Here is a 27508-nt window from a genome sequence, read left to right as displayed (position 1 = left end):
TTCCACCAAGAAAAATGGAATGGAGATAATATATCCATTCATGATTGATTGATAAACGTCAACTGTCTACAAAACATTCGGTATGTCTTCTGAAAGATAATCTCAATACATATATCTTTCATCCATCAACGTTAATGTGAATTCAGACTTTTGACAGGATTATAAATGTTAAAAAAAAAAAGCCCACTAAGCAGCTGCAGCAACTAAGAGTCAAATACTCTCTATGACTGGGTGAAATCTTGAGTGTCCAAGTGTCCTAAATTTAGTATTAGCCCATTCTGTTCTTACATGCTACAGCCAGACCATCCACATGAGATAATCTGGATGTCTAACTCTAAACCACTTCAAATGTGAAACTGCAAAATTAATGTTCAAGACTGACATTTCAGAAATGATGAACGTGACCTTTCAACCCACTTACATTACACAGAGGGACAGAGAGATCCTCAGCAAGCAGTATGCAGCTGGGGGTCAAGAAACCACCATTTGTCCACTAAGCAAACACATGATTTATATTTGGTATAAAAGGTGAAAGGAAAACTCAACCCAAGTAAATAAACCAGAAATTATTTGCCCTGGTATGCAGTATGATTATAGACTTTACCTCAAAATATGCAGTTGTAAATCAGAGAAAACTTTTAAACTATAAATCGAATTCCTATTTCACAAAAAGCCCTTTAAAGACCAATAATCATGACTGTTTTATTGGGGGGGGGGGGGGGGGGGGGTAACCACAAAACAAAATCCCTACCAAAATAAATCTGGAATTTCCATTTTCCAGTACCCTGCACATTGGAACACATCTTACAGCCCTTATAGTAGTAGCTTCAAAGGCCAGAAGTATTCTGAGATGCTAGAGGTTTACCTTGATTCACCCTAGTTATTCCCACACAACCTTAAGAGAAGGCACACTATAAAAGAAAATATATATTTTAATGTCTTCTTTGGCTTATGTTCCCACAGCCCTGAATCCCAGGCATTGCCCAAAGGCACTGAAGTGGCAAACAAGAAGCAGCTGTACAAGGAGGGCCTTTATACTCTGTGGCACTTATCTGAATATGAAACACCTGTGTCAAAACTTTGTTATGGTGGCTTAATAGAAAAAGAGTTTCTTCTCAAAATCAAATGCATCCATGTAAATACCATCTCTCAAATCAACATCAAATCTAAATACCATGACAGTTTTGGCCCTTAAAAGGCACACTTGGCAAAGTGATCTGGAGGCAAAAGCTGACAGACATTATGATAAAGAGGCATGCGTATATGTTTACAGAAGTATTTTGAGAACCAAAGTCTGTAGATAGAGCAAGTAAAGCAAGCACAACGTCTCTCCTCTGCTCTGCCCATTCATTTTGCAGCAGGATTCTTAGGAGGCTGAAGTTTGTAGGTGCTGAAGTAGTTCACCACTTGCTGAGGGACTTCTGCCAGGACACACTGAGCCAGAGCTTCTTTGGGAGACTTATAAAAAAAGAACACCAAGTTTCAGTTTCCACCAAAGATTCTAAGGCAAGTAATAAGCACCTCCTCTAGAACGCCAACCAAAAGTCTGACACTTCATAGCAGACTTTACACAATGCCCTTGTATGACAGACAGATGGAAGCTTCCTGTCAGCTTTACCTTCTCACTCCTGCTACCATGAATGAGATGGCTGTCTTAGTTCCTGTTACTTCAGTGGCACGAGTGTACAAAGGGCTGCTACGTCTGAAGATACCTTTTGTCACATGAAATACAAAGCTCAGATATGAAGACTTCACCACATACTACTTCCACTACTGACTTAAGATGACCCTCCAGGGACTTGTCTAAATCATCCACAACCTTTTGAACCAAGTCTCATCCACAGTAACTATTTATATGGAGTAGCTCTTCTGCAGATACTGTTTTTACTGTAAAAAACAGTAATCTTAAGTAACCATAAGAGAAAAAAAAATCTTTTTCTAGAAACTGAAAGCATTTGAATATATAGTGTTATACTGAGCATTGACTCTAGTTAATCTACATCCAAGTGCATTACTTGATAAGCATATTCTGTATTGATTTTGCTCTCTCATTTCAGTTTGCCTGAGCTACTCTGAGATTAAACAAAGAATTTGTATCAAAAGTAAAAATATAAAAGCAAAAGAAGTTGTAAGGAATATTATTAACAAGCTAATACTAAGACATGAAACAAAGTTAGAATATATTAGGATGGAAATAAAAACAGTGATCATATTTATCCATCCTGAGGAAATTCTGGTGGTTTTTATTTCAGTCAACTTTTTCCAACATTATGACTCTTAAAAGTTGACTTCTACTAGCCTACACATACTTTATTGGGTTTTACAGAAATAAAAATATAACAAGACTTTATTCCTTCACCACGTTTTTTTTTTGTATTTACTTCTGTGAAAATGAAAACTACCACCACTACTGTGGCCACAGAGTTTCTACTGATTTTGACCTCCCTGATTATGACTTAGCCTTGAATTTTAATACTGCACTAAATTGTGAGACTAATCCACATTCATAAATGGGTATCCACAATAAACAGAAACATTACCATAAGAAAAAAGTCATAGTAAGTTTTTCCTCACAAATAATAAAAAAAAAACATCAATTTGTTTAATCGAGTTTTACAAAGGTCATTCAGTTGAAGCAGCAACTAGCCAGAGATGCACTGCTGGAACTAGGAAGTGAGGGATTTGACGTTTTTATTTAGCATTTGATAAAGACTTGTCTTAGAGTACATATGGGATACACCACAAAAGCTTAGGACTAGATGTAGGACATCCTAGCAAGCCCAGCATACCTCTACAGCATTTATGAAGCGTATCAGTAAGATTACTTACATTTTGGAACTTTCTGAAGGGCACAAATTGGACAATGTCTCTGACAGCTGGTTCTCCTGATGAGGACCTAAGAACTCCATCGTCACCATCAAGAAACTCCATGGCATCGAAGTCTGCTCCTCCAACACCAACAATGATAATGGACATGGGCAATTTCGAAGCATTAACTATGGCAGTTCGAGTTTGGTCAAGGTCTGTTATCACACCATCCGTTATGATCAGAAGTATAAAGTATTGCTGTCAAGTCAATAAACACCATGTTGTGACAAAGAAATAGCAAACATTTAGGCATGTACACTTAGAAAAAAACCACAAAGACTACATAGTGTTGTCATTTTGGCATGTTCAGTGTGCTCACTGAATTTTACAATCAAATATCTAATTTGTAGTCAGATTTCATCTGTGCAGTCTGAAGAAGTGCATAAGGACAACTATCTTTTCAAAGAAGTAATCTATAAACAGCCACCATCCTAATGGTATCACTCTTCTTTCCTCCAAAATCCCCAGGCAAACCAAGAGATAACCTATTTTTCCATTATTTGTTCTGGGATAGAAGGCAGATTACTGAGGTTTTGGAAAGGTAATACCTTTGAAACTTGTATTTGTTTCCTTTCTGGTCTAAATACCTTTACGAAATACTACTCTTTACTTCATTCATTGTATCTGGAAAATCCTAAATCACACCTTTTAGTGTTGAAACAGATAGCCATTTTCAAATTCCATTAATCATGTTTTCTAGCTGCTTCATGAAGTTAATTACCAAGGTGCCTGAGACTACTTTGTAGTAGATCAGTAATTTAATTATGTACAACCTGAGTTGCTTCCACTATTCTTCTGGGGCTTCTAAGCTTCTGTTCTGGATTGGAGCACCAAAAATGAGCTACAACTACCAAAACTGGAAATTATCAAATGCTTTTTGAATTTCCAGTCTTCCCTCACTTCATTTCAGATGATTACTGAATAGCATAAATTCAAGTCCCAAATATACTCCCAGTATTCTTAGAAGAGAATTCTCTCTTCACTATTTTTCTTCCCATCTGCTTTTATCTGCCTCCAAATAATTGTTCTTCCCTTATCTTGCCTGTTTATATATAATCACCTTCTCTCCCTGCTTTGTGCTAGTCTATTCCCTCATTCCAGCAAGAGTATCTATAAAGCAGTTATGACCACAGAAAGCTATAAGCAACTACAGCAGGATAGCACATCACATGGATTTATTTCTCTCTTCTCACACTTCCTCCACACTGGAAAAAAAACCATCATCAGAATCAAAAGCCAATCCAAAATGACTATGATATGTATTAAACGTCAAGGTAGCAAATTGTCTTCAATACATCCTTTCAGGCAGGAAAAATAAATGTCTTGCTAGGCATACTACATGAAATAAATTTGAAAAAAAACAAACAAAAACAAAACCAAAAAGAGGCTTTCTCCTTTCCTAAGATCTTGACATGTATACATATACATACATATATATATTTTTTTTTACAACTACTAGTGAAAGACTACCAAGGCAAACCTTACCAGCCTCATGGGATATGAAAATACATAGCTCTTTTACAAACTGATTTCTACAGATAATTTTACATGCAAAAATAACTAAATTTATTTTCTGATTTTACATAACATCAAATACACCAGTATTTGCTGTCATCAGTAATACAGGGTTTTTTGAACTTCCATGCATTATCAACATGACTCAGTACTCAAGACTTGGTCTTCAGAATTTCTGTTTTTAATATGGTCAACAACTCACATATAAAATTTTAATATGGAGGAGAGCACAGCCCATACAGCACCTAAATCTTTATGGTACAGTTAATTATCTGTGTTGGTACCTAGGTGTCAGGTGCTGCACCATTCACTTCTTCACTACCTTAGTTAATCCCCTCACCCAGCTATCTGATGTAAAACCAGATCTAGACTTTTCTCAGATGAGGTCAAATCACTCTCTCAGATATTATGGCCTAAATTAAGACTTCAGTAACTGTATAGTACTGCAAGAGCTTTAAACAGAAGATACCATTAAGGTGTTGTATACTTGTAAGTTTCTATTCCAAATCTGAGGAGTTTGTTTAGTTAACTGATGAAGAGGACTGCTATCTACAATATGCAAACAACTAGTTTTTCTATTGTTTTAAGGGTAACATTTATTCACAAGGTAAAAGGCCAACTTTCAAATGAATAAACTTATAAATTTAAAAGAGAAAAAAAAGTATTTATAAACAAGAAGGAAAAGTAAGAAAAACAGAGAGTACCATAAAGAACTTACAGATGCTGTTTGCTGTTGAGTAGCTGCAGCAGCAAATCTTGCCACATGATTTATAATTGGAGAAAAATTTGTTGGTCCATATAACTTCACTTGAGGAAGACAGGCTCGATATGCATCAACAATGCCTTGGATCCCTAGAGAAGAAAGAAATTTTTTTTTATTTTGTATTAGAATTAGGATATTTTAAAGCACCTGATTGTCCTAAAGCTGTATAAATCAGTTACTTGATGATGCAAAGATTTAAAACTAACCACGGCAGGAAAAAAAAAATTATTCATGAGCAATTGAAGTTTTCAGTTTGACCAATGCTCAAGGCACACACATAACATGACTTCCCTAGTGTGAACAGAAAGGCCAAATACTCTATGCTCAAGGGTGTGAAACTGAACTACAGCAGTTCTCTTCACCTGGCTGCTTGTGGTGGTTGGTAGTCTGATCAGAGAGGCCACAATGAACAAGCATTAGCAGCACCATACTCAAACCAGACAATTCCACAGAAGTAGCAATGTAGAATAAAGTGGTTTGACAACACAAGAGAATTGTTCCCAGCCCTGTGCTCTGGCTGTTTAAATCACTTCTTTCACAAATCATTACAGAAGACACATGCAATGCTATTTCTCCTAAGTAAGAAACTGGCTGTAAAATTCTTTTCTGCTACAGGACTAAACTAATTATTTAATTAGAACAAAATGCTTCAGTTCACTTTTCAAGTGTCTTTATGCATTCAACTTAGGCATTTTACTATCTAGGTCTGATGTTACTTTCTCAGACTTACCATTACAGAATGGGTTTGACGGGTTAAAATTTATAGGGAACTCATGAGATACCTGTGAAGACACAGAAGACATAGCCAGAACTTCAGATACCTCCTGAAGTAAGTGCTTTCAGCTGTCCTGGGTAGTACATTTACACATTCCATTACCTGAAAGGATGGAGGAATTTGTGCACCAAATCCAAAGGCTGGAAACATCTTATCTCTAAAGAAGCAATTTTAAAGAAAACAAAGTCAGTGCCTTCCATTAAAAGCTGCCATAGTTCAGTAAGTTTAGTTATCAGTGCTGCTTTTCATCACTAAAAATGCTATTTCAGAGGCAAAATTAAATGGAAGTTCCCCATTGTATTTGTTTCTAGGGCCAAAACCAGTCTTTAACACCAAAGTGGCAAGAATGCAAGCATTTATTTAAATCAGTACTGCTCTTTTCATAACATATAAAAAGCCCTGCTTGTACACAGTAAACACAAGCTTACACTTCAAATTATATGCTGGTGTTTTAATTCTATAACTTAGCTCCGAAGTCTCATTCCAGTGTATCTGCAGGCATCTTCAACACCGGTTTATAAAACTACCACAAAAGTCTATACATATCTAAAATAAATTATCTCAATGAAAGTTGAACACTTACGTATCATAATCCTGAATGACCATCCCGACAGACCAAATAGCTGTTAGGTATTCATTAACTCCATTAGGGCTGAGGTAATGCAGAGAGTCTGGAGAGCGAGGGTCTCCATTGGAGCCTGTAAAATCTATCCCCACCTGTCAAATGCAGTATTTATATCTGATTACTCTTAAACGTTAAATTGTGCTTCTTATCTCTGGCTAAGCCAAAGTGAAAACCATGAAAGAGTAGTAAACAGGACATCTACAAATCTAAGAGGTACAGCACTTGGATGCAGGTTTCTTGGAATATCAACACTCTTAAAACAATGCAACTACAAAACTCTCAAAAGCTCTGCATCTCTCCAGAAGAGCTGAAATTACCTTCATCTGAATCACAGAATGATTTGGCTTGGAAGAGGCCTTAAAGATCACCCAGTTCCAACCTCCCTGCCATGTGCAAGGATAGCTTTCACAAGACCAGGTTCCTCAAAGCCCCATCCAACTTGGCCTTGAACACTTCCAGAGATGGGGCATCTACAGCTTCACTGGGCATGCTGTCAGGTTTTCGCTGTGTTTACTTCCAGTTACTATTCACAGCAGCTCTTCAAAATCTGGCAAATTAACTTCATTCTGTATCTGGCCACACACACCTTTCTTCTCAGAAGTACAACTATCCAGGCTCCACAGAAGCCTAGACAGTTCTTTCTCTGACTTCAGGAGGTCTTCTTCGCCTTAGTAATGAAGCATGTTACTAAGGTGAAGATATCTTACTGTTATTCGTGCTGCATTTGGTTCACAAATTACATAACTTAGGCGTTCTAACCCATATGATAACCTCTGCATGCTGCTTTTGGCCTCCATCCACATAACTTAGCTAGTTCCTAATGAACATAACCAGAGGTTCAGAACCTTTTGTCAAGAATAAAGACTATCTTTTTTTTTTCTAAACCGAATAGAAGTGCTGTGGCAAAATAGCTTCATGCTCCATGCTACAGAATAAAAAAGAAGTAAACAAGAAAAAAAACTAAAATAATCAAATAAAGCGCACTGCCAATCAACTCTATGCTTAAATTTGTTCCAAAACTCAACAAGCATTCATATGAATGATTTAACTTACGGTGAAATTCAGCTGACATCCACCCATGATGTAATCAAGGAATGTGCATTCTACAATGATCTAAAAAGAGAAGATAGAAATTTTGGTTTTTTCAATGGGAAAAACCCAGCTAACATTATTGTAGAAACTTCTCGGGTTCCAGATTCACTGCCTTTACCCATGAAAAGCACTTGTTTTGCCCTTTAGCTATTCCACCCACCCACTGCAATGAGGATATTTGCAACATATGCCACCATACACTCAGTGCATCAGAATCAGGCCTTTAACAAAACTACAGACAGACACCAAAGCAGCTCCAAAAGGACTTTAATTTATAAAATAACACATTATGACAGTTACACAATTTTACTTTGCCATAAAACCATGAGTTGGGAAATGCAGTGTTTCCGGAATGACTTTATAAACTGGTAAGCAACCTTTCCCATCACGAGAAAGTAAAGGGACAGGGGATGACAGGTATGTGATTCAGCTCTCAATTTGTCTTTTTATATATGAATCAGAGTCCCTTGTATATTTACTATGTCTGAAACTTTCAGACATTTTAATGTTTCTTACAGTTTGAAGATGAAGATATATGAAATGAGAGTTATGTGTGAACACTTAAAACCAGAATCATACCAGAATATATTACCAACCTCACAATGCTTAACGCTCACAATGCCAGAGTTTTTATAGTTCTTTTTCTTCTGTCTTTTCTTCTCATTGATGCACTCAAACTCAACCTGCATAAATGCAAATAAATCCAACAAAAATACTATAACATCATTTATGCAACAAGTTTAATATTCCTTTTTTTTTCAGAACTGATACTCTGAGGTTATACTAAAAATGCAGTTCATTTCATAATCCAGCAAAATTAAACTCAGCCTACCCAATGTCAGAAAGAAAAAGCCCTACATTCTCAAGACAGAAATCCTCTCTTACCCAAGGGCTACAAATATATTTGTTTTGACAACTGCACTTCAAACAAAGCAAGAAATTCTGTACCATTCTCCCTCTGAGGATTCTGCTAACAACTTTCGTTTTTGGTAAAAACATCACAATTCAAACAAATTCAAACAGTGTTTCCAGAAGTTGTGGCTTCAATTATTATTATTTTTATTATTTAGTACAAATACAGCACTCAAATCACTAGAAAAGTACGAGCATGCACTATTAAAAGGTTTGGAAATTTTTAAGAGTTCATAAGATCAGGAAGGTAATACCACTTTAGTGAAAAGCCACCTAATGTAACATAGCTGCATTTTTGTACAGTGGAATAAATACTAATTCTTCTCATACTCACTGAAGTACACAAAATAGTTCATAAGAGCCACATTTTAAAATGAAGGATTAACTAGTACCTGAAAAAATACAAGCCTTGGTCTTTTAACTGTAGTTAAATTTGTGCTGCAGTCTGTCTTTTGACAATCCAGGGGTTTTTCATTTCTGTATTTTTATGATTAGTGAATTTCTTTTGTGCTGATGGTGGACCATTTATATACATAGTAATAAAGACTGCAACCAAGACATGAATCCTAAGAAAATGGACATAAAATGTAAATGCTGTTTCAGCCTCAATAGCAATGTCAAGTTGTAGCCTAACACAACTTGGAGGTCACCTGAGGCCAGGTGACCTAGGTTTTGCTTCAGTATGAGTGAAACAGCTCATCAAGAACACACAGGCAGCTTAGACTGTGTAACACTTACAGGTGATGACCGAGATGCTTCCTTCAGTTTTGACATGGTCGTTTGAAAACTTCCTATGAGATCATGAGACCCATCACTATCATAGTCATAGCACTCAACCTAAAAGGCAGCATTACTTAGTGTTAGTAACAGACATGGCCCTACAAAAAACAAAATACTCTGCAAACAGCAAACCTGAACACCACAAATATTCCTGTATCTTTTATATCACAGAGTTTCTCACACTGAAATCTTAGAACAACATAGGGCTGCACTTAAAACAGATTAAGATTGGGTAGAAGCCAATACACTCAGTTTTGAATCTAATCTTCCACTCAAGTGAAGAAGAGACAAGAATACTAAGTAGTGTCAGGTCTTACATGAGCTAGTAACACCAATTATATTGAACTATGTTTTGAGAGTGATGGGGTGTTGGGAAGAGTAAGAAAACAATGTAGGGTTTTTACATTCATCATTTATTTGAGCATCCAGCTAAAAATTTAGTAAATCAGTTATGTGAGCAATCACAAGAGTTTTAGCAACACTTTTATACTACTTCATTAATCCTCAAAATACCACAGAATTTATAAGCATATGAAGGCTCACCCCTAAAGCTAGAACAATATTTGAAATTTTGTTTTGTAAGATTAGCAAATTTAAACAGTGGATCTGTTCAACTATGATCTACACTTCATGGATCAGAATGTCAACTAAAAAATCACTTTTCCTATAGTGAGAGTTTAAAGATAAGCTTAATTATTTAATCAATGCACCCTTTTAACAGCCCAATCTACCCAAGAAGGCAGGAGTGAAAAACACTTTTTTTTTCTTTTTCAAAACATGACAAAACTCCTTTATTATATACAAAGGTAGTTATTTATCTGCAAAAGCTTATGTGAATTTCATCCACTTCTGATATTTTATTTCAATTCAGCAACACAGACAAGATAGCTAACAATCAAATCACATAAAAACATATTAAAATAATATAATAATTATGATGATAAATAGAAACAATAATAAATTAACTGTCAAGTAGGTATCCCACATTACTTGGAATCAAAATGCAAGCTTCAAGAAAAATGTTCCAAGTATGTATGGCTTAAACTGAACAGCTATTGCATGTCCATCTTTCAAGTCTGAAAATACTGTACCTTATATTCAAGAATCAATTTATCTGATTACTTGAGCATTTCAGTTAGAAATAAAAAAAACAAACCAAACAACTTTAACAGACACTTGAGCTTCTGAAAGAAACTAGGCTTCTGAAAACAAACAGGAATGTTGAAGTACAAAACATGATGTGCAGATTGGGAATTCTACTGCACAGAACATGCCTCTATTTTGCAGTTTGCACTACTACAACATTTTAAATTCACTATTAAATAAAAAAAATGCATGCACGTGCACTGAACAGCACCTCAAGTCATGCAAGCAGCCAAAGAACCAAGAGACCATTTAATGTTCATGGCAGATGCTATGTAAACTCTTCTGAATACCATAAATTATGTAAATCAAATACTCAGCCAAGTGCTTCAGTAGCTGAAATTTAAAACTGAACACTATTTCCTGACCCCCCAATTGTTCTGATAACCTGTTAGCACAGTTAGTAGATGAATTTCTTTTTATTTCAAAGAAATCAAAATTTGTCTTGCTTGACATCTTTGACCCATTTAAGATGATTTCTAATATTTATTCCCTACAAGAGAGAACCATTTCCTTTTATTCCATAAATGCCCTCCTGGACATGCAATAGCAGTAGGGAACAATGTGATTTAACATATTTTTCCCAGCAGAACTAGGCATGCCTGCTCCAGATGAAAGGCTCACATTTGTGACACAAAAAAACTTCACTGACTGCAAACACACTCACATGGAACATAACCATGAATCCAGAAGATAAAGGTTCAACTTGGTTTGTGCACTGCTGGGCATACACAAACTAAGCCATTAAAGAAGTGAAAAGCCACTCATAGAAAAATTTCTGGTTACTTACTATGACAAACAGCCCATTACACATGCAAGTGTGTGCATATAAAAGTGTTAAAGGCATTGTTTAATCCTTCAATAACATTCCATAATACAATTCTGCCCACATTTTAATGTTTGAAGTGATAGGTCCTGCATTTCTAAGTAATAGCATAATCAAACTGCCTGTCTGCAAGTCTATAACTATTCTAAGTAAAGTCTATTTCCTCTGGATATAAACCTACACTTCTGAGGTAAGATATCATCATTTTTATTAAAATGATGATAGAGCTGAGAATAACTCTCCATAGATACATTTAGATAAGTGGTCTACAGCTTTAGTATGGCTGTTTACTGAAAAGGAGAAATAAATTTATAGTACGTGGAGATAAAAGAGCTGTCACAGCTGTTTTGGGGAAAAGAGAAGCAAAAAGGAATGAGATGGACACAACATAGAAGCAGTAAGGGAAGAAGGTTCTGGGCTTGTAAAGTTGGTAATTAGTCTCCTCTATAAATATGTATTTAAATCCATCCAGGTGCTGGTAACACCCTGGGGCTGTTAAGAACTTTCCAGGACTGCCTCAAGTCATATAATACCCATTACATGCAAATCATGTTCTAAGTTTTCCTTCCCAGAGGAACATCATCCAATATAGCAGTTTTCTGCATTCAGGTTTTCAGGTTTCTTTTTCAAATGCTGAAATACCAGATTTCTAACATGATCATAATAGCTTATAAATGGCATTTTGATTGGCTGTTTAACTTCAGTTCCACTCCTAAAGGGAATTCCTGAAGAAAAATACTCAGAAGTTAAATACAATTTATTCAAAATAAAATTAGAAAATAGAAAATATTCAAGTCCTGGTAGAACTACCACTACACTATCACTACTAGGTTTGGTTAACTTTCTGACAGAAAATTCAGTTTTAAATGAAGAGAAAAAGTTGCTAAAACTGGTATTCACAAGCTGAATTTGACCCACATCTATTAGCTAGCATATTAAATGTACTTTAGTTTATCGGGCAGTAGGTTAAAAATTTCATTAACGTTATCTGTTGCACGAGTAACAAAGCATTACAAGATCCATCACACAGAACAAAGCACCTTCTAGCCCTTTAACATGTTTCTTTCATTGTACATTATCTTTAACACCACCATTATTGGCTGATGCCATGCTAAAACTGTACAAACAAAATAAGAAACTGCACTGGACACTTCAATGATAATTGTGTTTTGCTGGTGTTCCAGACTTTCAAAGACCAGCTTCTACCACACTATGTATCCCAAACATGCAGTACTTTCCTTTTTTCTCCCTAAAACATGCATGTGTATCTGTGCCTTTCAAATAAGAAACCTAATACTTTCACTAAATTTGAAACAAAAAACCTGCAGTAACTAGAATAACACATCTTCCCTTGTTACATATTTTAACTTTTAATGCATTAATTTATACACACATTTAATAAGCATTACCTTGATTGACTTATCCATGTCACTGTAACACAGAGAATTGAGAGAGATTTTAAAGGGCCTCCAAACAGGATTCAGGTTGTTTTTAATAACCTGTTGACAAGAAAAAGGCAGAACACCATTGTTCACAATGGCAGAAAGTAGTCATTATAATGGGTCATACCTCCATGCCATGATTTTTGTGTGCGATGCAGCTAATGCACTCCAAATACTATAGGATACATAGGATATAAATCAAACTATTCAACATGCTGTTGTTCAAAAAGAGATTGTCTCTTTCAGCTCCAGATTTTGCTATACTTCACTGTCACCTATTATATCCTTCAGCTACTGCACTGCAAAAAAACCAAATTTATCATTACATAAATAAGATACTGGTTGTTTTCTTTTAATAAGCACACATACAAACATACACACACAAATAAAGGCATGAGTTACCAAAAATGTGTGGAAAAATATTACACTGGAATTTCTGAACACATTAGTGCTCCAGAGATTACAATTCACTCCCATGTATTACTTATTCTGAAATGTCATTTATGGAAATATGCCCTCAAGAAGTTCACAGTGTAGTGAAGTAAAAACAGTGCATGAGGATAAAAGGCCTCTCAAGCTGAACGCTAACGTGTTATTTACAAGAAATACTGAAAGATCTTCAAAATTTGTCAACTGTTATCCTATATATACACCAAATACACCAAATAACGATCTTACAATAGTACAAGAAACCACACATAACACGCACTACTGAATTAATAACACCTAACAATAGTAATACTTCCAACACTGTAGGAGTCCTGAGAAAGAAATCTCCCTTGAAAATGAAATTAATAAAAACAGTAGTTAAAAAAGAGGTTTTTCGAACCTGCAATCCACCAGACGTTTCTAGGCTGAAACAAAAAATTCTGACTCTATTAATGAAGTTGATGACTGAAATCATCCTAGAAAAGATGCATCTCAAGCAGAAGAACCACCTCATGAGGGAAACAAGTCTGACAAATAGTTCTTCGATATCCATAATTCAAAAGGAGTACAGTCACCACTTCCTATGGGCACGGCACCTCAGCTGTAACTGGGCCCTGAGCTGCCACTGCAGTGAGACATTTTGAAATTACTCTTAGCCTGTCAGTTGCTGTCACAGGACCCCTATACCTCCTCCTGGGTGAAAGGCTGCTGCTGAAGCACATTCTCCCTCACTCTGCATTCTCCTAGGTTTGCCATTTCTATGCAAGCATTCAGCATCATTACTTTCATTAGTAAAGGGTACAGCCAGGTGACACTTTCCTAAGAACAGCAGAGTTAGGAATGCCCAAGCCCTACCCCACCACTGGGCAGAACTGAGCAAATGTCCCTGTGTGAGTATGCAGCTCTTTTCCAAAAAATTGTTTTCTCCTAGATTGCTGAAAGAAAAAAAAAAGTTTTCTTTCCAAATAGAACGGTGTATATCAAAATGAGCAAAAAGAGAATAAAGCAGATTTCCCAGAGAAGTCAGTGGAAGAGATGATGCAATTTCTAACTAGTCTGCATGGCAACTTCAGGCCAGCCAATTCTTTTCATAAGGCATTATATCTCTAGTGCTGTGACACACTGGAAATTAAATAACCTTAACCTCTTTGTTGTTAACTGAAAATATCCTACCTCTGTTCTGTGAACCATCACCCAGTTTCCATCTCCAGTCTGTTTGTGGAATTCCAGATAAGGATCTGACTTTCCAAAAAAATCCTGTATTTAAATAAATGCAATTACCTCAGAACAGCCTGTAGTGAGAACACCATGAAATTCTAGTTAACACACACTTAGACTGACAAATTTAAATTAAGGGAACAAAAGCTTTAGATGATGAAATGCAAGTCTGATTATATTACTGCCTGCGAAAGAGGAAAAGAAAGTAGGGAATGTCCTTCAATTTAGGAGAAAAATGTCCACATATCAAATACCTGACAGTTCAATACTTATCTATACCAGTAAGAATTACAACAGATAGATAGAAAACTAAGGATTTCCTCCAGTTCGAAAAAAGTATCATTACAGCTAAAGTTTAACATAAAACATTTTTCTATTATTTTTCTAATTTTATTTTTAAAAGTCTCTCTAAAGCCAGCCCTATATTCAATATAACAAATTCATACACACCAGGTACACTTTTCACCATTTATTTCAGAGAGGTAATGGGCAACCATTTACATAGCCATTGAAACCAATGGATGTACCAAAACTCGTTTTCATTTATGAAAAAATGTAAGGATTTGCATTTAAATGGGAACACGCTGCTCATAGACTACCTCTGAAACACATTTTTTATCTTACTTAGAAATACATTACAATTAATTTCAAAATAGTCAATTAAGTTACTCTGCAGCAATGTTACTTCAATTTCTTTTTAGTCTAAATAAAATCTTAATAGATTTTATTTCTTAAGCAAAATTGAGAATAAATACTCAAATGTTTCATACTTTGACAAGAATTCAATTTTACTACTTTATCAAAGAAACAGCAATCACTTAAATACCTTATTGTCCAGTTTCCTTGCTTCTAATTCAAATATAACCACCCTGTTGTCCTTTACTTCTTCTGCTGTAATCTAAGCAGGCAAACAAAATACTGAAGTTTTTATTCAGGAACTACAGAGTTCTCCCATACTCACATCATTCCTATGACAGGTCCATTAAAAAAGCCCCCATGTTTTCTCACAAATGAAGCATTAAAAATGGGGGGGGGGGAAAGCAGGGGTAGAAGGAGAGAAACAATTTGATTTGACATTGGGATTCCATTCCATCAATCTACCACAAATGATGCCACTGACAAAGATATGCCTCAAACAGCAGCCACTGGATGCCGTAATGGTGCATGCAATGGGACTTCTAATACAGAAGGTGGACTGCCACTGGATGACAAAGATAGATTAGAGGAGCAAAAATGTATGCTTTACGGCACTATAGAATAGACTCACTGCATTCAAGCCACTAATTAAAAATAAAACCCAAAAACAATTAAGGATTAACTCAAGAGATTTATTTCTTAATTGTCTTACCGTAATGCTTCCTCTTCCAGCAGGTTTGCCATTTTTAAGTACTAACGGTTTTGTTAGAGTCCTGCTAGAAACTATCTGCCAAGACAAAATTTGAGTATCAAGCATTATTAACAGAATTTAATAGATTTTCAAAGGAATTAAATGAGTTAACAAGGTATTTCCATTTTAGCAATTTCTCCTTTTTTGTGAAGATGACAGCATTATATTTACTTCCCATAACTTTCTATAAATAAATACGCAATATTTTATTCACTTCAAATTTTTTAAATATATATGCAGATAAAAACATGCAGAGCTTCTGGAATAATAAGAATTAAAATGTCTTTAGCAACATGTACACATTCATGGACAAAGACAATACCTTAGGTTCCAATTTCCAATTGTTAAGTTCTCCATACATACCTTTAAAATGCATGCAAGGCATATTTCATAAATGGATTCAGCTAATAGATTTATAAACACAATGTCTGTCATTCATAAAAATCATCAGCCTGCACAGTTTCCAGCTGCTTTTATTTTACCCTATTCAAGCAATGCTTCCTCAGAAGTGTGTCTATTCATTCTACAGGTCCTTCTTTACCTTAAGAATGAATGATTAATTTTTAATTGATACTAAGTTTCAATGCCTCTATCCTTATAACGCACTTAAAATAAAAATACTATAGACACGGGGCAGGAAAAATTCCAAGATGGCTCTTCTGAGAAGTGGCTTTGAAGGATCTATTCAAAATAATAAGTAAAAAAGAAGCTGCCCCATTGTGATAGCATCAGTAGCAGAATATGAGTGGGAAATAGCAGTAAATCTACAGCTGGCAGAACTAGGATCATTGTTTGCATTGAGTGGAAAACAGATTACAAGGATAACATAGCCCTTGTGAACTACTCACATGTTCTACACTCATTCTCTTTTTTTTTTTTTGGGAGCATAAAAATAGGAATTTGAGTATTAGAGTAAATAAAAGGCAATTACTACAACTTCATGCTCATTGATAGTTCTCTTACTTTTAGATAGCTATCCAACAGTCAGCATCCGAGAGCACCTTTCAGGGCATCATCTCAAGACCTTTTGCAAATAAAATGTATATACAGTGAACTGATGCTTGAAAAAATAAATGAAGGGCACCCTATTCAACTTAAGGCATCCTATTCAACTCCAACTACACAAGGACATAGTGATAAATTCAAAATAAAAGTCACTAATGATTTCCAGTAACTTAATTCTAAGGGAAATCATCTGCAAGCTTACCTGTCCCAGCGTACATTCTAATTCTCCTAAGAAGTCATCATCACTCAGATCATAGGTTTTGTTATCAATGTCATATATTCCAAATTTAAGTTTCTGAACAAGCTCAAAATAATAATCAATTAAGAATTTCTTGGCAAACCTTGGGTTCAAGGAATTCTTAACTCTTTCTGTGCGATCAACCTGAAAATAGAAAGATACCACTTTATCCAGTATTTCACAAACTAAACAAGCAAGCAAATCAAATACCATATTATTAAATATATTCAAAAGTTCTTAAAGAACAAAGGAGTATCTTCTATAAACCTTTAATTAAATATAAGTTAAATTACGCAATATTACATTAGATAAATTTCGAAATCCACTGCTCTAAGTTAGGAATACTTGACCTATTTTTCATCACTCCCTCTAAGGTGGGACCTATTCCTGCACAGGGAAGACCAACATAAAATCCTGTATTGTCAAATCCAGGACAAGACCCTAGTTTTGGAGTACTGTATTTATAAAAGCACATTTAAGCACATAGAAGGCTTCTTCTGTTGGTACACACATGGATGGGGAACAGGGCTAAAAATCAGACAGTTGCAAGTATTTAACAGCAAATTATTAGTAGTATGCTGCCTATGTAACTGTTTGTTGTGACCTGACACGGCTTGGATTTTAAGTAAGAGAAAAATCTAAACCCACTACACTATTAGATATATAATCTAACAAAAACTGTTCAAAAGTGCTGGTACAAAATTAAAATATTTTAGTGAAACCATATGCTATAGTATTTTAAAAGGTCCAACGAGGCAGAATGTGTTTTTAGCAGATTTGTGAGAAGCATCAGGCTGTACCTCATACCACTGCTGACCACTTGAGTTCTGGAGAAGCACACACAGAGGGTCTGACTTGGAACCAACATCTTTATCCAAGAGATTGGTGCAAGAAATAGTCAGCTCCACCTTTGTCACACACTGTGCTGCCATTGGTTACACTAGAAAGCAGCAACAGAGATCATCATTAAAATGGACTAAAAAGCAAACAATAGGATTGTCACAATGCATTAACTCTCCAACTGATCACAAGTGTTAGCTTATCAAAAATAATTCTCTGAGGTAACAAATGCAAATTTTTCAATTTATGAAGTACCAACAGTATAGCATTATTACTGTCACATTCTTGTGTTTCCCACACAAGTACAAAAAGTAACTTCAAAATCTGCACATAAAAAACAAGGTAAGGTTTCTGAGAATGCTTGAGGAACCAAATGAAAAATGGGATATACCTCAAAGAAGGCACAGTGGTTTGAATTGCTGACAGTAAAACTTCACAAGCTTTAAATGAAATCTAAAAGCCCATTTGAATGCCAGTATCTTATAATGTAGATATTATTAATAACTCCACAAATAAAGAAAACACATTATATTACATACTTCTCTACCAAACCTTTGTAACAAAATGCTGAAACCATACGCATGGCAGAATTGGAAAAGCTGTTTAAGCAGGTAACAGGTGATGTTACTTTACTAAATCTACAAAAACAACTACAAATTTTAATACTAAGGATAAACACTTTGAAGTCAAGTAATAACTGAAGAATTGGGGGGAACTGCTCTTTCTGAAGATCCAGTTTAAAAAAAAAGAATAATTGAAAGCATCCTCACATTTTCTCTTTAAGTCCATCACTGTCCACTGGACAATGTCCACTAAAACCAGCAGATACTACAAACCTGCAGAAACAACTTGATTATCAGTTATGAATCCCACACTGGCATAACATGTATTTGCAAGCCTAAGAAGGTCTGAGCACCAAATTACTTGCTATATATATATTAAAAAAAACTCCATAATTACACACTTCAAGGATAGAGTTGATAATTTCCAACAACTCTTGGGGAAGTAAACCTCTACAGTACAAACGTCCTTGACTCAGAGACTAAAACTTCCAAATCTTTCCACAAGCAGACTACCTAGGAAGCTCCCAAGCCTCTTCAGTTTCAGGTTTGTCTTCTCTCCAGAAAACCCACAGTTTAGACCAAGTATCCCTCTGGATTAATTTATCCAAAGTGCATGAGACACCAAAGAGAACAAGGCAGAAGGAAAGGCATCTGCTTCTATCTGGTCAGCTCACTAGCAACATATGCATTCATATTTGAATATGAAACTATACTTAACCCAACTCAGCTCCCTTCCTTTCACTGTATTCCTAAGACTTTTCATGAAAATGAATCATTTTTTAGAGACAAAAAGGGAAAAGAACATGGAAAAGACAAAGAAGAAGCTCAAAATAGGAGAAAGAGAACATTGTAGAGTCTCAGGGAATTTTCTTGAGGCTTCTTGTACTCCACTAGGGCATAATTCACATGTTGTCCCATCTCCATTTTTCTATCTCAGTGATGGACCTTTCAGAAACTGAGTACATATCTGTAAAAGAAACACTCAAACATCCATGCACATATTTTAAGAAGCATGTCAGTCATAGAAATCTTCATGCACCTCCCAAACACTTCAATGTGATTTCTTCTTTGAGTATCTTTTTGTTCCCATGACTTTATAAAGTTTAATTAATTGTCCTTGAGGGGAAAAGAGTGAAGGTCTAAGTAGTAAAATAGTTTTTAAACCAATGGTTTTTAGGCTTAGAAAGCATACCTCTTAAAAGCAGTCTGCCCTTTTTTTCCTGGTTCACTTTTTATACTGGTATTTTCCATTCCCTATTGTTTTCCTGGCTGCCAGACCGAGCTCATTAACAGTCAGTGCCTTTCCCACAGCATCCAGTGCAGACCAGTATATGACTCCTTAATGACAGTTTCCAGAGAAACAACTTTCTGCTGACAAAATGATGCTCTAGCTCTCCCTGATGCTGCAACACCAAGTAGAAAGGGTTCACATGAAACTCAACAGAATTTAAACTTGATTTGAGATGCATTTTCAAACCAGTCAAAATTTTCTTGCTTCAATTTGTCTGAAACTCCTCATTATTAAGCACTTTGAAAGCACCCATTTCTTTTTTTAAGGTAATATTTCCAAAATCACTGGAAAATGGATAGCATCCAGTCAACCTAAAAGTATGGTCAGGTTTTTCCACTTTTTGTCTGTGTGTGTACTTCTTGTACACTTCTTACACTTCTTGTACATCTGAAGTACTTTCTCACATGAACATATCAATTCCATTACTGCCTTTCCTCCTCCATGTCACCAACTCTCCCACTATGCATCTAATGCAGGAAAAGAGATTAAGAAAGAGTGCCACTCAAAACTACATCCTTTAGCATAGAGAAGGGAAGAATAAAAAGGCTGATTCCCTTCCATGAAATGCAAAGGCTCATTTAAGATGCAACAACTGTGTCCTTGTTAGATAAAAGCCAACTTGCAACAAGAACATGCATTTACTTAAGTGGAGGACACTCAAAATCAACATAAAGAGCAAAACTTCACAAACCACAAGATGGTCCTGTAGTCTTTAACTTCTCCAGTTTTGAAAAATGCAAGATGAAAAACAATATAAGGCATTTTCTCAGAAGTTATGAGAATATTAGGAATCTATATTTGCATAATAGGTTGAAGAAGTCTGTAATATTAATACATTTCAAGAAATAATTTTGCTATTTTACTCAAAACAAAAATGTTTCTCCATAAGAATGTTATCTTTTACTGCACATAGTTATATTGATTTTCAGTAACATTATAAACATTAAAAATCAGTAAAACACTTACTAGCAAGAAAAAGTCATGTCTTACGAATCGAAATAAGTATTTAAGGTAGTGAAACAGTAAATAACAAGAGATACTTTTTTTCCAACACTGCACACCTTACAGAATTTGCAGAGGGCATGTAGGCATCGCATGTGTGAAGTGAGGAGTCTTTCAAACAGCAGGACCTGCCGGAGCTCTGCCCACCCTGCACAAATCTTTGTCATCCCAAATGCATGAATGGAAGCATTACTCCAGCTCCACCCAATTCTCTTCACTTCTAAAAGCCCATGTCATCTGAAAATTTCCAATAGCTTGAGAGGTGGATAATGGTAAAGATGATAAACATCCTCAAGGATCAGTCACTGCCAGGTAATCAAGCAACCTCTTCTTGAGGACTTGAGGTCTGGCAAATTGCAGTCTTTGCAGGATGGTGAAAATAAATCATGGCTGCACTAATGCATTCCCTCTTGAAATACCATTCTACAACATATCTAGTAAGCAAATCAAATGTAAAATATTCTATATACATGACCAGATTACTTGAAATTGAATACTTGCATACACTTGGAATTCGGGAATAACCTTACATGGACAGATTATATTGTTCAGGCTGTGGTAGGATAAGCCTCAACTGCCAGTAAGTTACAACACATAACAAGAGATTTACTTATTTAATTAGTTAGTGTTATTAAAGTAGCTGTGATCCACATTGGTCATATTTAATTAAAACCTTTGTTTTTCTTAAGCTATCAACTTGCCCTCCATGTAGGCTACCATAAAGAGAGGCAAAGCACACCAGAATGCATGCAGGTGATAGCTCAGTCATCCTTTTTATTGAAATAGCTTTTATGATTGCAGAAATATATCCGGATTTAAAAAATTGAAAAGACTGAAGATTACCATATATAATGTACATTTGAACTGCAATGATTTACGGTCACAAGGGATCCTCTGCCACATCTAGGCTGCTCAAGAGCTTGATTAGGTCAACTAAGAATATGACAAGTCTTTCTCCTTGAGCTGTAATTATCAAAGCAAAATCTAAGTCAAGGACTAGTCTTGTCTTGCAGTTTTAAAGATCAGAATGTTCTTTGAATTCCAGTGACAATTCTAATGAAGATATGTGGTGCACATCAAACAACTGAGTCAACAGAAACCACAAACAAGTCATTCTACCTGGAAAGGAACAGATCTATTATCAGAATGATCTAATGGCACAGTTGGGAACTGCTAGTCTGTAGCAATCCTCTCCATGCTGCATTGTCAGAGGACAGTATTGGCTTGCCCAGATAACCTTGCAGAGCATTACAATGACATGTTCCCAATTACAGGTGCATTCAGTCTGACAAGCAGAAATACCCACCTAAAAGACAAAAAGACTAATGAAGTGGATTTGGCATCAGTGTCTTTAGTCACAAGTTTCAAACCTGTTCTGATGAAAATTATTGCTGACATCGAATATCTCCTAGTTCCTGTGAAGTGCTAATGGAAACAGACCTAAAATCCGTATTTTTTAGATATCTCAGCACCCAAATGAACAGAGAAAGGCCACAAGAAGCTTGCAAATGAATTCTATTCCTGATCAGCTCATCATCTTGCCAGAATACTACACTTAAGCATTTTATATCAGCAGTGTGCCAACTGAAAAAGGCAGACAATGCCATGTCTGCTGCAAGAAGCTGACAATGAAATTATGACAAATGGATGCTTCCTCTCACTGATAGGGCTGGTAGCAACACAATTGCTAGTGATCTTGGCCTACCTGCATATAAATAGGTATTTTTAGATCTCAAGATATCCCTTCAGTTTGCAACAACAGACCACCTCATAGGAAACAGACATTTCATACAAGGTTACAAAAACTAAGACTGTTTCCCAACCTCATTTCATCACTGCATTCGGAAAAAAAAAAAAAAAAAAAAAAAAAAAATTCTGGCTCCTCTTTTCAGTTTGTTTACAAGCAACACAGCTGGAAAAATCATTCAGCTGATGTGCTGACATGGTAAGCACCAGAAGCAGCTTGAGTAATTCTGTATTTGAAGAACCACACAAAACCGTAAGATTTCTCTTCTAATAGTATGGGTACAGCTATCACTTCTTGAGTGACAGCTCAATCTTTGAGGGTAGGAAGGCTCTGCAGAGGGGTCAGGCTGGACCAATTCATCCTGCACTTGGGTCACAATAACCCCATGCAGCATCACAGGCTTGGGAAAGACTGGCTGAAAATCTGCCCTGTGGAAAAAGGCTCAGGAGTGCTGGTGAAAAGCTGGCTGAACATGAACCAGCATGTGTCCAGATGGCCAAGAAGCCCAAAGGTATCCCTAGCTTTTAGCAAAACAAGAATGGCCAGCATGACAAGGGCTGCGATTGTCCCACTGCACTCAGCACTGGTGAAGCCATACCTCAAATCCTGTGTCCACTTCTGGGCCCTCAATTCAGGAAGGACATGTACAGAGAATGGCAACAGAGCTGGTGAAGGGTCTACACAATGAGTCCTATGTTGAATGGCTGAGGGAGCTTGGGGTGCTAAGCCTGGAGAAAAGGAGGCTCAGGCATGACCTTATTTCTCTGTACAACTCCCTGAATGAGGCTGTAGCCAGGAGGGGGTTGGCCTCCTCCCAAGGACAAGAGGACATAACCTCAAGCTGTACCAGGGGAGAGGTTCAGGTTGGACATCAGGCAGACTTTCTTCATGGGAAGTGTTGATAAGCATTGGAATGGAGTGCCCAGTGAGGTGGTGGAGTCACCCCCCTCAGAGATGTTCAAGAAGCATCTTATTGCGGCACTTAGTGCTGTGGTCTGGTTCACAAGACAGTGATAAGTCACAGGTTGGACTTGATGATCTTGGGAGATTTTTTCCAACCTAAATGACTCCATGACTCTCATATTCACTATTTAGTATGCAAGAAGGAATAAGAGCATTCTGAACTAAACAAGTAAGATTAGGCTGATAAAACATTAATGATCACACCACTCATTTTAATGGGGATTATGCTAATCAAAAACAAAATCTAATATTTAAGAACTCTGAGGTAGATGCATGCATGAGAATGGAAGCATAGTTTTCTGTACTGGACATGAATCATCTATTTACACAAGCTTTATGATACTCTATTGAATTGGTAGCACACTGGTAGAACAAGTCAGGCAACTACATACAGGCTGTTTCCGTATATAAAAATCTATCACTAAGTTACATTGCCAAAGAACATGTTTAAAATTCAATTTTGTTTATTTTTTTAAATCCACTGCCCAGAAAATATTCATTTGATTTCTATGACACCTGTTCACAAAATTACTTCAAAGCAGTTATTTCTAAATATCCTACTGCTGTCTATTTGTTTGTTTGTTTTTTTTAAATTCTGTATACTTGTCTTTGCTCGTTAGGCACATCTTTAATGCTTGGTTCTTCCCAGCATCTTCCTCACACAAAAGTATTTTGGGTGATGTTTTGATTCAAGTGAACTAAACTATAAATGGCAATATTGTGCCTTGAGCAAGAAAATTAAGAAATACAGATCTCCTGACTTCAAAATTCAATTATTTTAAGCATACAGCAGCAAACCAGAGGAAAACGTGTTCCTTGCATATACGTTTATATGCTTTATCAGAGTATCTTTATACCAATTATTTCATGTCAAACAATCCATGAACTATGCAATGTGAGTAGTATCTTAAACTGTGTGCTCTTCATTGCAATTTCTCTGTGTGTGTAGAGCCACTGACTGATTGATTACATAATTAACATTATTCACAAGAAAGAAAAACACATCTCACTAAACCTTGCGCTATACTTTACTGCAGAAACAAGATGCAGGTGAACACATGCTTTAGACTAATCCTTTTTACAGTCTGTTTCAAAGGACATTGTGCCTCTTCACTGTTATAAACAGTAGATCTTAAAAATAAGTTAGAGTAACTTACCACAGAGGTCTGCCTCCAGGCCTCTCAGCAAAAGTCTAAAGCTTCAACCAACAGTAAGCACTAAAATGTGAAATGAAAGGAAATTAAAACCGAGAATTGTTATTCCCATGGATCAAAGTAAGAGGTTTGAAGGCATATGGTCTGAGGAACTACAGTTCCTCTTAAAATAAATAACCTGTCCAACAATTTTATGTGTCCATGACAGCAACGCTGTAAAGATTACTCAATGGAAACTCAGAGCTTTTGTTAGAGAATAATACATACTAAATATTATAAAAGTCCAGCAGAAAAACTTCTTTAAGATTTTAAGAACAAAGACCCAATTACTGGTTTTGTCCTATTTATTATTTTTTTTCCAATAAGGTGATAGTGGATTAGAGTAAGTAGATCAAAATCAGTGGCTCCCAATGTTGTTTATGCTCTAACAAACCTGTGCATCCTTATACAGCTAAAGGATGACTAAGAAAAATCAGTGAATCATAGACAGACCGCAGAATCACAGTGGTCCAGCATATCTCAGTATAAACAATAGCAGCACAGCAACACTTTGAAACCAACAATCACAAAACTGTACTTTACTGTAGCCCAGAGATATTTCAAACCTTCCTGTATGCAAATCAAGAGCTCTCCAGTCAGCTGCCCTTCAGTTCTGTATCACAGCAGCTACTTGCACTCAGCATTCCCTGTGCCTGGGAGGCATCATTCATGCTCTGCATATCCACAGGCTCCCAAGTGGCTCTGAAGACAGGCACACAGCAATCAGGCTACTTCCTGGAACCTCCAGATTAATTGCACATATGCTAATCACCTGCCATGAGGAATTTATAACAACCCTTCTGAACAAACTGCCCCAACTAGAACTAATTCAGCCGCCTCCTAAGTGTGCTTTTGACAAAGCACTGAGCGAAAATGCACTTGATCCCTCTACAAGATGGAATGGATCTACAGGATATAGCCTTCCTTCAACCAGAGAACAAAGTACAAAGCAACTAAAGCAAATCAGTAAAGACTACTCCTTAAACAGAACCTCGGATCCAGCAACCAAGCCCTAAAATTCCTGTATTCATAAATCTTTCAGACACTTAATAGTGCCCTTTCAAAATGTCTGGGCAAAAGCATCTCATCTAAAGCAATATTAAAGATAAACCAAAAAAATCAAACAGAATCAGACTTGATGGAAAAGACCTTTATGATTATAAAAAAAACTACAACACAATTCTACTTCCTGCCTACTTTCTTGCACAAGCCATACCATGCATTCAAATGTCATACTAGGAGGGGCCAGTATCTATCTTTGCCTAACTGATCTATGAACAGAAGTAATTTTCTTGGGTTTAACAGGAACTACTATCTACAAATACTAAGTTGATCATATATTACTTATGTGCAAAGAGCATCGTGACTTTCACAGGAAAATAAACAGGAAGGAATAGAAAGTATCTTGCTCCTTAACTTTTTCCCTGAAGCATTTCCTTTAGGAAACCATGTAATGACAGCATTTGTTCCTAAATCAAATAAAGGTAAAAAAGAAATAAATTAAATTCCATCTCAGATATGTGTACAGTTGAGATTTGAGATTTTAGTTTTACTACCCCTAACACTATGGCTTCCCTTTAGCATTCAATTCTGGAGAAACATTCGGCATAAAAGAAGGCTGTACAAACACTGTGGTACCAATTTTAATATTCTGGAATTCTGGCAAACTACATTTAATAATATCTTAGTTATTCAGCCTAGCAGAAATAGATTTTTGCTTTTGATAGCTGAACCAAAACTAACAGTCTAACAATCACCTATAATGAATCTGTATAGATTAATGTTAAGACATTTCGAACAAACATACCTGCTGTAAAAACACTGCATTGTTCCTAGCACAACAGATAACCAAAAAGATCTCTGTCTCTTAGTCCTTGAACATATTTCCTGATTTTTTTTTCCTCTAATGCTTTTTGGTGTTCTGCATGCACCCCAAAAGATCTTTCCTCTGTGATTACACATACATAAAGTTAAAATTTAAAGCTCCAACTGAAAAAAAAAAAAAAGGCTGGAATTAACTTTGGTTGTACTTACTTCTACTAAACAAACTTTTTGAACCAACACAAAAATATTTTTAACTCGAACCTTCAGAGACATAACCCTTCAGGAACATATAAAAATATAAATAAATAATAAATAAATATAAGTGTTGGAAGCAGGGCAATACACGCCACTTTCAGGATACTTAATGTACTTTCAAGATACAAGTACGTAAGCAAAAGTGAAGCGGTTTCACATTTTAGAAGTTTTCCCTAGTGGAAGGGTAAGTTATGACAACATGAACATTATCTAAGGTTTGTCTTGTATACATTATGCAACTACAGTGAAGGAAGAAAACAACCACCCACTCAACTAGCAGCTCAGATAGAACAGCATGTGGTTTTCAGGAACGACGCTGACTCTCGACAGCCTCCTCTCCCAGAGGCAAGGATGCTTCTCAGAGCGGCGTTTACTCCGCCACGGAGATCGGCACTACCGACTCAAACCTTCAGGCCTACAGCTTTAACTTCAGCGAGCTCCACTCACTACCTGCGGGACGGTGGATGGGGCGGCGCTTCCTCGATCCCCGCAGCAGCAGCCCCCGGCAGCGCGCTGCGTGTCCCGGCGCAGGAAGCGGGGCCGCACCTGCGGAGACGCTTCACGCGAGGAAGGGCCGGGATAGCAGCCGCCCGGAGCCCTGGTCTGCCGCCCTAGCACCGCACGGCTCCCCCCGCGCAAGGCAGAGGGGCCAAGAGCTCACACCCGGGGGCACGGCCGGCCCCCGCCCTCACCTGCAGCGCGGCGCCTCCGCACCCCGACCCCGGCGGCCACACCCGCGCACCCGGACACGGCCCCGCCCGCCCCGGGGCGCAGGCGCAGAGCCCCCGCGCGCCCCCCCGCCTTGGCCCGCC

General features: G+C 36.8%; 1 protein-coding gene across 3 annotated transcripts; it reads right to left on the bottom strand.

The window, feature by feature from the left end:
• Nucleotides 1-713: 713 nt before the first annotated feature.
• CPNE3 (copine 3) lies at nt 714-27434 on the bottom strand. Of its 3 annotated transcripts, none has more exons than XM_062490062.1 (17): nt 27389-27434; nt 24582-24641; nt 17819-17958; nt 16983-17162; nt 15737-15811; nt 15215-15286; nt 14344-14427; nt 12709-12798; nt 9289-9387; nt 8235-8321; nt 7600-7659; nt 6505-6638; nt 6024-6078; nt 5877-5928; nt 5102-5235; nt 2830-3066; nt 714-1458 (listed from the first exon to the last, which is right to left on the bottom strand). In XM_062490062.1, exons 3-17 carry the CDS (start codon nt 17948-17950, stop codon nt 1348-1350), a joined length of 1602 nt encoding a protein of 533 aa, XP_062346046.1. In that variant the 5' UTR covers nt 17951-17958; nt 24582-24641; nt 27389-27434; the 3' UTR covers nt 714-1347. The 3 variants fall into 3 exon arrangements, with proteins under 3 accessions (XP_062346046.1, XP_062346055.1, XP_062346065.1); XM_062490071.1 differs by lacking the exon at nt 27389-27434 and adding an exon at nt 26966-27097; XM_062490081.1 differs by lacking the exon at nt 24582-24641 and having other exon boundaries at nt 27389-27420.
• Nucleotides 27435-27508: the final 74 nt, after the last annotated feature.

Source organism: Cinclus cinclus, chromosome 1 (genome assembly GCF_963662255.1).
Source record: "Cinclus cinclus chromosome 1, bCinCin1.1, whole genome shotgun sequence".
Classification (NCBI taxonomy): Eukaryota; Metazoa; Chordata; class Aves; order Passeriformes; family Cinclidae; genus Cinclus; species Cinclus cinclus.
The sequence above is the reverse complement of the archived record's forward strand: the minus strand, read 5'-3'. Positions and strand labels throughout refer to the sequence as shown.